A 13,591-nucleotide genomic window follows, 5' to 3' on the forward strand; every position below is an offset into this window, starting at 1 on the left:
AATTAGTTAAAAAATATATCTGAATTGGGTTGCCTGTGTAAACAATGCTTTATGGCAGCCCATTTCAGATCTTTTGACAGTTATTTGCATATATGATACCTATCTGTTATTTTCCCTAATGTGTAAACAGCAAAAAAAAACATGGAATCAGATCTTTTGTCTTCCTATTTATAACACCTCCATATGTGGAGCAGAATCCTGATACAAACCCCATCCTCCAAATGCGACCTCCGTCTGAACGCTCAGATCTGATTTTTTTTGTTCTTGCACCTGACATTACCATGACAACCACCCCAAAATGTAAAGGAACAGCGACAGGAAATGAGAATTGCATCTGTGTGCTTCTTCAGAGTGTGAATTTCTTAAATCTGATATGGGTCACATGTTAAACTGAGTGTGGACAGTCAGAAAAAAATAAATCAGATTTGGGGTCTCAGGCTGCCTGTGTAAACACAGCCATAGAACTTCAGAGGAAGCACTCTTTGCTGCAGCTCAGCTGTGATATTTGTAACTTCTGACTGTTCTACACCACACGATTCTACTAGTCAGCTGCTTATCAAAACCTTGAATAGTAGAATAATATAATATAATATAATAATAATAATATGCCATTTAGCAGACACTTTTATCCAAAGCGACTTACAGTCATGTGTGCATACATTTTTACGTATGGGTGGTCCCGGAGATCGAACCCACTACCCTGGCGTTACAAGCGCCATGCTCTACCAATTGAATCAGGTGTGGTAGAACTGGGCTGGAGCAAAAAGCGTGCACAACCACTTTAAGAGCCATTTTGGCTACCCCTGAATTATATGTAAAAAGTTCCTGTGTCTGATGATTAGGCTGTAAATTATGTATTTTGTGATAATTCACTTTTGAATAAAGGTACAGTATTTTAGTACTAGGCCTGTCCTCAGTCAACTTTAAAGTAACTTAAAAAGTTTATGTTGAAGATTTTTGTATTTTCCAGGAGCTTGCTCGATTGTCTTTCCAGTTTATCCCACATTGCCTTAAATGGGTTTCTGGTTTTTCGCTTCCCTCTGGAAAATCAGCTGTTAGTATTTCACTGTAACATTGAATAAATAATCATAACTACCTTATTTCTATTGCCATTTGTCATCATTGTGTACTTTTACTTCAGATAGATAACACGTTATTGATAGCTTTCTGCATGTGGAAATGTTGTGTAATGTAATGTAAATCACCTTTTGGTGTAAAAACCATGGAAATAAACACAAAGACGATGTTTTAAATGAGAAGGTAAAAAACTGAAAAAGACAGGAAATTCTAATGAGTACCACAGCCCACTTCACCATACACTACCAAGGTTTTCCAGCAGACAGCTTTTTTGTATCCATCTTTTGCTTTAAACAGGTGTAGGATCTTAATTTGGGTCAGTTTCCTACAGCAGGAAAATAATCCTTCAGCAACAGGAAATGTGGATTATAAATCATGGACATTTTTTGTAGGGGATGATACATTTTTCGTTAGGGCAAATCAAGTTGACATTTTAAAGTGGAAATTACTAACTTCAGAAGCCTTTTTAAACTTCAAATACACTACATGTTTGCATTTCCTGCTGTGCAGGAAAATCCTCTAAAGAGTAGCTGATAATTTGACAGAAAAAAATAGTGTCAAGAGTTTGACAGAAAAAAACGATATACAGTATCAATTAATCTCAAAACAACACACACAAACAGTCAATTTCCCCCTCGACACATGAATATCTTACATGTCTTTCCCACGATCACTTGGCTGCACATGTATAATATACTTTCAAATCAAATCTGCTTGCTGTGTGGAGCATAGTTCAGACGCCACCCTCATCTTTGATTTCACACTCAATTTGCTGGGCCAGTCAACAAACGGCTGTCGGGAGAGACTTACTTCACAGCTACAGTGGGGAAAAAAAGTATTTAGTCAGCCACCAATTGTGCAAGTTCTCCCACTTAAAAAGATGAGAGAGGCCTGTCATTTTCATCATAGGTACACGTCAACTATGACAGACAAATTGAAAAAAAAAAATCCAGAAAATCACATTGTAGGATTTTTTATGAATTTATTTGCAAATTATGGTGGAAAATAAGTATTTGGTCACCTACAAACAAGCAAGATTTCTGGCTCTCACAGACCTGTAACTTCTTCTTTAAGAGGCTCCTCTGTCCTCCACTCGTTACCTGTATTAATGGCACCTGTTTGAACTTGTTATCAGTATAAAAGACACCTGTCCACAACCTCAAACAGTCACACTCCAAACTCCACTATGGTCAAGACCAAAGAGCTGTCAAGGAACACCAGAAACAAAATTGTAGAACTGCACCAGGCTGGGAAGACTGCATCTGCAATAGGTAAGCAGCTAGGTTTGAAGAAATCAACTGTGGGAGCAATTATTAGGAAATGGAAGACATACAAGACCACTGATAATCTCCCTCGATCTGGGGCTCCACGCACGATCTCACCCCGTGGGGTCAAAATGATCACAAGAACGGTGAGCAAAAATCCCAGAACCACACGGGGGGACCTAGGGAATGATCTGCAGAGAGCTGGGACCAAAGTAACAAAGCCTACCATCAGTAACACACTACGCCGCCAGGGACTCAAATCCTGCATTGCCAGACGTGTCCCCCTGCTTAAGCCAGTACATGTCCAGGCCCGTCTGAAGTTTGCTAGAGTGCATTTGGATGATCTAGAAGAGGATTGGGAGAATGTCATATGGTCAGATGAAACCAAAATATAACTTTTTGGTAAAAACTCAACTCATCGTGTTTGGAGGACAAAGAATGCTGAGTTGCATCCAAAGAACACCATACCTACTGTGAAGCATGGGGTGGAAACTTCATGCTTTGGGGCTGTTTTTCTGCAAAGGGACCAGGACGACTGATCCGTGTAAAGGAAAGAATGAATGGGGCCATGTATCGTGAGATTTTGAGTGAAAACCTCCTTCCATCAGCAAGGGCATTGAAGATGAAACGTGGCTGGGTCTTTCAGCATGACAATGATCCCAAACACACCGCCCGGGCAACGAAGGAGTGGCTTCGTAAGAAGCATTTCAAGGTCCTGGAGTGGCCTAGCCAGTCTCCAGATCTCAACCCCATAGAAAATCTTTGGAGGGAGTTGAAAGTCCGTGTTACCCAGCGACAGCCCCAAAACATCACTGCTCTAGAGGAGATCTGCATGGAGGAATGGGCCAAAATACCAGCAACAGTGTGTGAAAACCTTGTGAAGACTTACAGAAAACGTTTGACCTGTGTCATTGCCAACAAAGGGTATATAACAAAGTATTGAGAAACTTTTGTTATTGACCAAATACTTATTTTCCACCATAATTTGCAAATAAATTCATAAAAAATCCTACAATGTGATTTTCTGGATTTTTTTTTCTCATTTTGTCTGTCATAGTTGACGTGTACCTATGATGAAAATTACAGGCCTCTCTCATCTTTTTAAGTGGGAGAACTTGCACAATTGGCGGCTGACTAAATACTTTTTTCCCCCACTGTACATCTTTGAGCAAGCAATGGCACTGACACACACAAGGGGAAAACCTTCATATAGGTTAAGTTAATCTCGCCATTAGATTCACTTAGCTATGCATGATGATGCATAATGTTATTACCCCCAACCTTGCAACGGTGTTCTCCAGATACCGTTTTGTTTACTTTCACTTGCACTGGAGGAGCTGTAGAGACTAGAAATTGTCTTCATTTCTATTGGAGGAGTTCCCAAAACAAATTCAAAATTGGCCAACAAGGTTGCAGAACAGAGCTTGTTAGTTTTTAAACTATCCAACGGACTACGTTACCATGCCTCCCACAATGCATCCCTTGAAAACGGTTCCTAGCTGGAAATACTACTTTGCCGCACATCATCCAGACGTCCATTTACATCACCTAGCCTCACCTAGCTACAGATTGCTGCCATGGCTCGTGTTAAAAGTTGCCTTTCTGTTCTGCTGCTATTCCTTGCTGAGGGTGAGTTATATCAGTTTTCATATGAACTACACTAAATGTATAGGTGCATTATGCATCAGGTGTAACTGCAAATAGACCTTAAAGGTATACAATTAATTCGAAACATTGTTTGAAGCTAAGGTTCCTTTTTACTGGTGAATGGCAGGTCCGGTCACCATCAGTTTACAAACATCAGCATCTTCCTGTTCTATACTGTTAAAACTGCAATTTAGAAAAAGTCCATGTAGTTTAAATATCCAAGTTGACTGGACATTTGAATTGGGAGATTGTTGAGCTGACATGGAATACTTGAATAAAACAGTCTGAATTTGCTGAAAATCTCAACCTAAAATACTGTGTTGGCTCAAAATACATGTGTTCTATTAACATATTTCCCAATGTGCCTCTCTGCAATTTGTATTTTACTTTATTTTAATAAATGTACTTGTCAGGGACCAGTTCACAATTAAAATATATATTTCAGTAGCTGACATATGATGCATTACATCAGATATAGCAAAAAAGTGTATTTGTTGTCAGGATAGAAATAAAACACTGGCCAGTCAATGAATTGGATAATAACTGTGTCACGCTCGTTGAAGGACGGGACGGACCAAGGCGCAGTGTGATATGCATACATGTTTATTATACCGAATAAACACACGACAAAACAATAAACCAACGACACGTGAAGTCCTAAGGTAACACACAACAAACCTTATACGGAACAAAAGGCTGCCTAAGTATGGACCCCAATCAGAGACAACGAGCAACAGCTGCCTCTGATTGGGAACCACACCGGCCAACATAGATCTACACATAATAGACCTACAACATAGAATATATATAACAAAGAATATACACACCCTGACTCAACATATAAGCGTCCTCTGAGTCAGGGCGTGACAGTACCCCCCCAAAGGTGCGGACTCCGACCGCACAACATAAACATAACAGGGTAGGGGCCGGGTGGGCACTCTGGCTCCGGAGTGGCGCAGCTGACCGGAGCTGGATCAGGCACCGGTGGAGCGGACTGCTCTGGCTCCGGAGTGGAGCAGCTGACCGGTGCCGGATTAGGCACTGGTGGAACGGGCACGGGCCGTGCCGGACTGGACAAACGCACCACTGGTCTGGTGCGAGGAGCAGGCACAGGCCGGGCCGGGCTGGCGACGCGCACCACTGGCTTGGTGCGAGGAGCAGGAACAGGCCGGGCCGGGCTGGCGACGCGCACCACTGACTTGGTGCGAGGAGCAGGAACAGGCCGGGCCGGGCTGGCGACGCGCACCACTGGCTTGGTACGAGAAGCAGGAACAGGCCGGGCCGGGCTGGCGACGCGCACCACTGGCTTGGTGCGAGGAGCAGGAACGGGCCGGACCGGACTGGCGACACGCACCACTTGCTTGGTGCGAGGAGCAGGACTGGGTTCCTTGATTAACCCCAGCTCCTTCTGCTGCCTAACCAGCTCCTCTCGCCGTGCCTCTACACCTTCCTTCTGCTCCGTCTGAACCAATAGCCCCCGTAATCTGGTGGCCTCCTCTCCTAACCAACAGATCCGCCCTATCGCGGCCTCCTGCGGCCTCGTCGTCCACACCGTGTGCCCCCCCAAAAATCTTCTTGGGGTTGCCTCTCCACCCTGATCCCTTTCAGGGCCTCCATCTTTCTTGCCAGATCCTCTCTTATCTCCTGCCAAGTCCATCCTCTCTGCTCCTCCTCGGCACACTGATTGGTCCAGGTCTGGTGGGATCTTCTGTCACGCTCGTTGAAGGACGGGACGGACCAAGGCGCAGTGTGATATGCATACATGTTTATTATACCGAATAAACACACGACAAAACAATAAACCAACGACACGTGAAGTCCTAAGGTAACACACAACAAACCTTATACGGAACAAGATCCCACAACCCACTAGTGCCAAAAGGCTGCCTAAGTATGGTCCCCAATCAGAAACAACGAGCTACAGCTGCCTCTGATTGGGAACCACACCGGCCAACATAGATCTACACATAATAGACCCACAACATAGAATATATATAACAAAGAATATACACACCCTGACTCAACATATAAGCGTCCTCTGAGTCAGGGCGTGACAAACTGAAACTGGAACGGAGTCAAGGTGGAGTCTAAGTACAACATTAACATACTTGTCTCAAACTTAATACAAATATAACAACCTACAAAATAATTTCCATACAAACATCTATCAAACACATGATTTTAAGTTGATTGAACCTTAATCCAACTTGTCTAGTTAAGTTGGAACAAAGTTTTGCCAACTTGTCTGATTGAGCTAGAAAAGTTTAACTTAAAATGTGAGGCTTATGCAACGCTTCTCCAAAAAGTTGATTTAACTTAAAAGGCTGTCAGACTAGTTACCAAAAGATCTTGAGTTGGGCCACCTTGATTATTTTTTACATTGTAGTTCTCAGAGGTTGATTTTATTTCATTTAAAGGTGCACTATGCAGAAATCACTCCGCCATTTACTGGTTGCAAAAATTTGAGTAGTTCGCCTAATTTCAGTTTATGTGACAAAACAAGCAATGTTTAGTGTAGAGAATATAGGTAACATCTAAACCGCTTTGAAATATATTTTCAATAACCAAAGATATTGTATTTTCAGCTGTTTGAAACTAGTGTACCAAACCTAAAGTAAAAGATGCAAAAACGAAAGTTAAAAACGGGAAGCATAGAAATAGCTCACATAAAATAGTTATACCGCTTCTTAGACTTGCTTTTAATAATGACAGATCTATAACACACTTTTCTATGTGAATTTGGTCAGCTCTCCCAAAATGTTACATAATGCAGCATTAATTTTATTAGGATCTCTTTTAACCCACCAAGGGCTAGTCTTCCAAGAGTCCTTTGAAATGGACAAACATATAACATGGGAATTGAAATGATTGATACAATACTGCATATGTATTTATGCAGTTGTTTAGTCCCTTCAGGGCAATTCCAGCGTTATGGATGTGACATTCACACACAACATGAGAAACAAAATGGCTAATTGACTTATCATAAAGGAAAATGTTAATGTGTATATTTGTAGAACCCTATAGGGGAAGTGTAGACACAAAACGACACAATTCTAAGTAATACCAGTTTGAAGTAACGGAACAACAAAACATGCATTATGGATGTGACGGAAATGGACAGGCATTTTTGGGAGAATGGACACATCAGCAAAAGTCTGTGAATCTCAAAATCTTATGGTAAAATATTGATAGCCACTGAAAGTAAGGCTTGGCTACACACTAAAACAACAATGATGAACATGTAAAAATGGTCATATATACTTTAGAGAGAAAATGTACCGTTGTGACATTCTCCGTTATGGATGTGACGCTGTGCAAAATGAGTTTGGAAAGTATTCAGACCCCTTCACTTTTTCCACATTTTGTTACGTTACAGCCTTATTGTAAAATTGAAATTTGTTTTTCCTCATCAATCAACAAAAACAAAACAGGTTTTTAGATTTTTTTTCTTTCCAAATTTCTTAAAAAACAAAACAGAAATACCTTATTTACATAAGTATTCAGACCCTTTGCTATGAGACATGAAAGTGAGCTCAGGTGCATCCTGTTTCCATTGATCATCCTTGAGATGTTTCTACAACTTGATTGGAGTCCACCTGTGGTAAATTCAATTGATTGGACATGATTTTGAAAGGTACACACCTGTCTATTTAAGGTTCCACAGTTGACAGTATATGTCAGAGCAAAAACCAAGCCATGAGGTTTAAGGTATTGTCCATAGAGCTCCGAGACAGGATTGTCTCGAGGCATAGATCTGGGGAAGGGCACCAAACATTTTCAAGGGAGAAGGGCCTTGGTCAGGGAGATAACCAATAACCTGATGGTCACTCTGACAGAGCTCCAGAGTTCCTCTGTGGAGATGGGAGAACCGTCCAGAAGGACAACCATCTCTGCAGCGCTCCACCAATCAGGCCTTTATGGTAGAGTGGCCAGACAGAAGCCACTCCTCAGGAAAGGCACATGACAGCCCGCTTGGAGTTGACCTATAGGCACCTAAAGGACACTCAGACCATGAGAAACAAGAAACAACTCTTTGGCCTGAATGCCAAGTGTCACTTCTGGAGGAAACCTGGCACCATCCCTACGGTGAAGCATGGTGGTGGCAGCATCATGCTGTGGGGATATTTTTCAGCGGCAGGGACTGGGAGACTAGTCAGGATCGAGGGAAAGATGAACGGAGCAAAGCACAGAGAGATCCTTAAAACCTGCTGCAGAATGCTCAGGACCTCAGACTGGGGCGAAGGTTCACCTTCTTAACAGGACAACGACCCTAAGCACACAGCCAAGACAACGCAGGAGTGGCTTCGGGACAAGTCTCTGAATGTCCTTGAGTGGCCCAGCCAGAGCCAGGACTTGAACCTATCTTGAATAGCTATTGCATAGGCTATCAAAGTGCACTCGTGGGTCCCGTCTTAACCAACCATAAATGCACAAATGTGCTAAAAAAATGCATTTACAATTTTTTATTTGAAATTCTCTATTTTCCTTGTGAATTAGAGTGCTGCATACCTCAACAACTATATCAATATTTGCACTTTCATAATAACACTAGAGGAAAATGTTTTATTTAGAATATTACATGTTAATATCAATCACCTACTAACAGAATAAACATACAAAAACTTAATTCAAAGTTGTTTTTATAAACTCATGCTTTGTGTTACTCTCCTTTAACCTGCCAGCACAGGCTCTATGGTACCTCCTCCCCCTGTTGTCCACAAAGGGACACAGGGACAACTTGACCTGCAGTCACCCAAGCCTTGTCATCCTTGGCTTGCAAGATGTACAAAAATCCTGTGTGGTCGTTTCTCCTCAATAACTAGATTTCAACAGCATTACCGAGTCAGTCTTTCCCTGTTACCAGTCCCACAAACTGCCTGTATATACACTGACAATACCAAATATGAGGAACACCTTCCTAACTAAGTTGAAAGCCTGACTGAGTGTCTAAAAAAGACTTGGGACCGGTGGTCTATATTGACCCCGTTCTAGGTGTGGATCTGGACCACGATCTATATTGACCCCGTTCTAGGTGTGGATCTGGACCACGGTCTATATTGACCCCGTTCTAGGTGTGGATCTGGACCACGGTCTATATTGACCCCGTTCTAGGTGTGGATCTGGACCACGGTCTATATTGTCCCCGTTCTAGGTGTGGATCTGGACCACGGTCTATATTGACCCCGTTCTAGGTCCAGATCTGGACCGTGACCTGCCAGTTGAGTATGGCTGCTCTATAAAGTCATTTTTGATTGGTTTTCATCTTTCATTGCATTAGGTAAAGTGATGAAATGCCTAATAATAGAGTGGTAATTGTCTGCTTTCAGTAAAGTGAAACTTTCTGCACATCACACATGATGACATCACACAAATATGTTTTTCTGTCTCGCTCTTCTTTATTCAAACAGTTGCATAACATTACACAACACAACATAACGCAACACAACGCAACATAACATAACATAAGAAAACACAACACAACACAAGACATGATTACATAACGCAACATAACATAACACAACGTAAAGTAACATAACACAACGTAACACAAATTGCCTCTAAATCATACAATTGACATTTTGGCCCTCCTGCATGTTGTATTAACATAAATCATCAAAAAAAGAAAAAGTCAAAGCCCTGTGCTACAAAACGATACAATATATATTTTAAAGATATGGCTTTTAGCTGATGCTTTTGTCCCAAGCAACTTACAATACAGTGAGTGCATACATTTGTTTTAGAATATGGTCCCAGCGTGAATCAAACCCACAACGCACCGTGTTCTACCAACTGATTATGTGTGTTTGTGTGAGTTTGTAATGTAGTAAGTACTAAGTAGTGTGTAACTGTCTTCATGCAGGGCTCTCTCAGCTGGTGAGAACACAGCAGGTTGTCACAGCAACCCTGGGAGAAGATGCAGTCTTAAACTGTGAGCTCATGACACCCAAAGACGTGCGGCAAGTCACCTGGCAAAAAGTGACACCTGGAGCGATTGAAAATGTGGCCACCTACAGTAAACGCGGTCCTAATGTCAACCCACCTTTTAAGGGGAAAGTGGAGTTTGAAGACGAGGGACTGCAGAACTGCTCTATCATCATCAGAGGAGTGTCAAGAGGAGATGAGTCCTGCTACAAGTGTCTGTTTAACACCTTTCCAGATGGACCTATCAGTGGAAGGACCTGCCTCCAAGTCAATGGTAAAAACTGATAACATAATGTACTGTAAATGACTGACCCAGAACAACTTCTTCAGAACTTCAGGCAGCCATTTTATCAGATCATACATCCAATGTCTTGCAATAATTTATCAAAATGGAATCATTTAGTAAATAATGTAAATGGAATCATTTAGTAAATAATGTACATGAAAACATTATAGTATTTACATTCACTGTGATCTGTGTCTGTTGTTGTTCTGTAGAGCTGTATGGACCCTCACTCCTCATCACACAAACCAACAACAGTCACACCACTCTGTCCTGTTCTGCTACTGGACGACCTGCTCCTATAGTGACCTGGGAAGACACAGAAATTCTAGAAAATTCCACAATGGCCAATGTCACCCATCCCAATGGAACTGTCAGTGTCACCATAACTTCCATGCTGGCAGCATTCAGTCTACCTGACAAAGACACGAGGGTTGGCTGTATGGTTTCACTGTTCTCTGTAGGTGTCACCAAGAACATATCCATGGTTATTCCAGCTAGAACTCAAGCTCCATTTGCTGGTGAGAAATGGTTCTGTACATGCCTACAGTAACAATCAACATGCTGGTGTCATTCTGAAGTATTGTTTCTGTATTTTCTGTGCTAGGTCTACCTAAGGTCACTGATGGTGACAGGATCAGTGGTAAGTCATTAATCTAATGACCACAACTAATCTCTGACACTCTTATCTGTGAATTGTACCATTCTCATTTTGTCATCTTTCACAGGTAAGACAACAGTGATTGCTGCAGTGATGGGTTCTCTGTGTTTCATTGCTGTGTGCTGTGGAGCTGTGGCACTGTGGTGGTGCAAACTGAGAAATAAAATAAGAAGGTAAGTTTTACTGTCCAGATGACAAAGAGAAAATACAGTATTAATTTGACATTGATTGTCAAACTTACAAAAACAATCTTTAGCCCAAATCCCACAGCCCATGACAGAGATCAGGAAGAACTATCAACAGTCAACCCTCAACATGATGACCCTGAAATCTAGAGGTCTAATCTAACAGTAAGACACATATTCTAATTAACAGTAGGGTTTATGATTTCAAGTAAACAGTGTTTGTACTTACTGTAGGTAAGGAATAGAGTAGAACACTGAATTGTTTTTCAGCATCAAATGTAATCCCTGGAGAATATGTAACTGTAAATGTCCACAAAGTAGTTATATTAGTACACTTTTACAACAGATGATTTGGCTCTTCTCATTATCATTGCCAATTTTTATTTTTATTGCAGGACCACAACAATCTCCAGTCCATTCAAAATGTAAGTATTTGTACAACCTTATTTTTATCATCCTGGTAGAGTGCTTGAAACAGAGATGATTGTGAATGTTATAATGTGTCACAATAACCCCCAAAATTCAAAACATCACTCCAAAATGTAATTTTTGTGTTTCAGGTTACACTCCCTCAGCTCCTCAGCCAAGTGTATGATGCAACAAGCACAAGATGTTGTAGAGAAGTAGGTTTAAGTCCTCTTTTATTTTATTCTCTCAACAAGAAGCTCTGGAATGATGTTCTGTGGTGGTAGTCATGGTGACTGAATACATGCAAATGATTTGCATTGTTGTTATGTTAATCATGTCACTAATATAGGATACTCCATTCAGTCAATTTTTAAATTACCTTATTTTATACAGAATGCAGTGCATTCGGAAAGTATTCAGACCCCTTGACTTTTTCCACATTTTGTTACATTACAGCCTTATTCTGAAATTGATTAAATAAAAGTATACTGTATAATGATCACTTTAATTGTATTTTAAACACCTTGTTCAGCTATTTGTTTGTATTAAACCATAGCTGTCAACACTTGACAGTTTTGACTTTTCTATTTTAGGAACATTTTAGAGAACTGAGTGACTACCACACTGTCTAACACACATCTGTGTGGTTCAGAGACCGTCTCTATCCATAGGCATTGTGGGTACTGAATAGTGGACTGAATGGCTGACACACATACAGTGGGGGAAAAAAGTATTTAGTCAGCCACCAATTGTGCAAGTTCTCCCACTTAAAAAGATGAGAGAGGCCTGTAATTTTCATCATAGGTACACGTCGACTATGACAGACAGAATGAGAAGAAAAAAAATCCAGAAAATCACATTGTAGGATTTTGTATGAATTTATTTGCAAATTATGGTGGAAAATAAGTATTTGGTCAATAACAAAAGTTTCTCAATACTTTGTTATATACCCTTTGTTGGCAATTACACAGGTCAAACGTTTTCTGTAAGTCTTCACAAGGTTTTCACACACTGTTGCTGGTATTTTGGCCCATTCCTCCATGCAGATCTCCTCTAGAGCAGTGATGTTTTGGGGCTGTCGCTGGGCAACACAGACTTTCAACTCCCTCCAAAGATTTTCTATGGGGTTGAGATCTGGAGACTGGCTAGGCCACTCCAGGACCTTGAAATGCTTCTACGAAGCCACTCCTTCGTTGCCCGGGCGGTGTGTTTGGGAACATTGTCATGCTGAAAGACCCAGCCACGTTTCATCTTCAATGCCCTTGCTGATGGAAGGAGGTTTTCACTCAAAATCTCACGATACATGGCCCCATTCATTCTTTCCTTTACACGGATCAGTCGTCCTGGTCCATTTGCAGAAAAACAGCCCCAAAGCATGATGTTTCCACCCCCATGCTTCACAGTAGGTATGGTGTTCTTTGGATGTGTCAGGATAAACGTGTATGCGGTGAACAAAGTCAAGCGCAGGACACCGAGAGACTGGCAGATGTACTTTACTAATAAACGTAATGAAAAGTACAAAACAACAAAACCTCCAAAACAGGGAGGAACAATAATCGCAATACACAGTCCTGCCGAAAACAAACGGAGAACAATCACACACAACAAACGAATGACAGACAGGGGTTATAAAGGGAAACCATCAACACTAATGGGAAACAGGTGTACACAAAGCAGACCAATCTAGACGATTGCTGAAACCTAGATAGGTGGCAGCTAGTACTCCGGGGACGACGAACGCCGAAGCCTGCCCGAGCAAGGAGGAGGAGCAGCTTCGGCTACATCCGTGACAGGATGCAACTCAGCATTCTTTGTCCTCCAAACACGACGAGTTGAGTTTTTACCAAAAAGTTATATTTTGGTTTCATCTGACCATATGACATTCTCCCAATCCTCTTCTGGATCATCCAAATGCACTCTAGCAAACTTCAGACGGGCCTGGACATGTACTGGCTTAAGCAGGGGGTCACGTCAGACACTGCAGGATTTGAGTCCCTGGCGGCGTAGTGTGTTACTGATGGTAGGCTTTGTTACTTTGGTCCCAGCTCTCTGCAGGTCATTCACTAGGTCCCCTCGTGTGGTTCTGGGATTTTTGCTCACCGTTCTTGTGATCATTTTGACCCCACAGGGTGAGATCTTG

At 41.7% G+C, this 13,591-nt stretch overlaps 1 protein-coding gene across 2 annotated transcripts; it reads left to right on the forward strand.

The window, feature by feature from the left end:
- Window positions 1-3,810: 3,810 nt before the first annotated feature.
- Window positions 3,811-12,200, forward strand: LOC121563346 (OX-2 membrane glycoprotein-like). 2 transcript variants are annotated; one of them, XR_006659027.1, is made up of 9 exons: window positions 3,811-3,971; window positions 9,853-10,188; window positions 10,413-10,718; window positions 10,805-10,840; window positions 10,926-11,031; window positions 11,115-11,208; window positions 11,439-11,468; window positions 11,604-11,666; window positions 12,045-12,200. XR_006659027.1 is itself a non-coding variant. In XM_045216452.1 (8 exons), the coding sequence occupies exons 1-6, from the start codon at window positions 3,920-3,922 to the stop codon at window positions 11,191-11,193; spliced, it is 915 nt and encodes a 304-aa protein (XP_045072387.1). In that variant the 5' UTR covers window positions 3,811-3,919; the 3' UTR covers window positions 11,194-11,208; window positions 11,439-11,468; window positions 11,604-12,200. The 2 variants fall into 2 exon arrangements, 1 of the variants encoding a protein (XP_045072387.1); XM_045216452.1 differs by having other exon boundaries at window positions 11,604-12,200.
- Window positions 12,201-13,591: the final 1,391 nt, after the last annotated feature.

Source organism: Coregonus clupeaformis, unplaced genomic scaffold (assembly GCF_020615455.1).
Source record: "Coregonus clupeaformis isolate EN_2021a unplaced genomic scaffold, ASM2061545v1 scaf0713, whole genome shotgun sequence".
Lineage (NCBI taxonomy): Eukaryota > Metazoa > Chordata > Actinopteri > Salmoniformes > Salmonidae > Coregonus > Coregonus clupeaformis.

What these genes read in the sequence shown, in the direction of transcription:
- LOC121563346 (XM_045216452.1), top strand. Translation starts at nt 3,920, where the DNA reads ATGGCTCGTGTTAAAAGTTGCCTTTCTGTTCTGCTGCTATTCCTTGCT. An exon ending in GCTGCTATTCCTTGCTGAGG is followed by an intron (nt 3,972 to 9,852) that starts GTGAGTTATATC and finishes GTCTTCATGCAG; the next exon opens with GGCTCTCTCAGCTGGTGAGA. An exon ending in GACCTGCCTCCAAGTCAATG is followed by an intron (nt 10,189 to 10,412) that starts GTAAAAACTGAT and finishes GTTGTTCTGTAG; the next exon opens with AGCTGTATGGACCCTCACTC.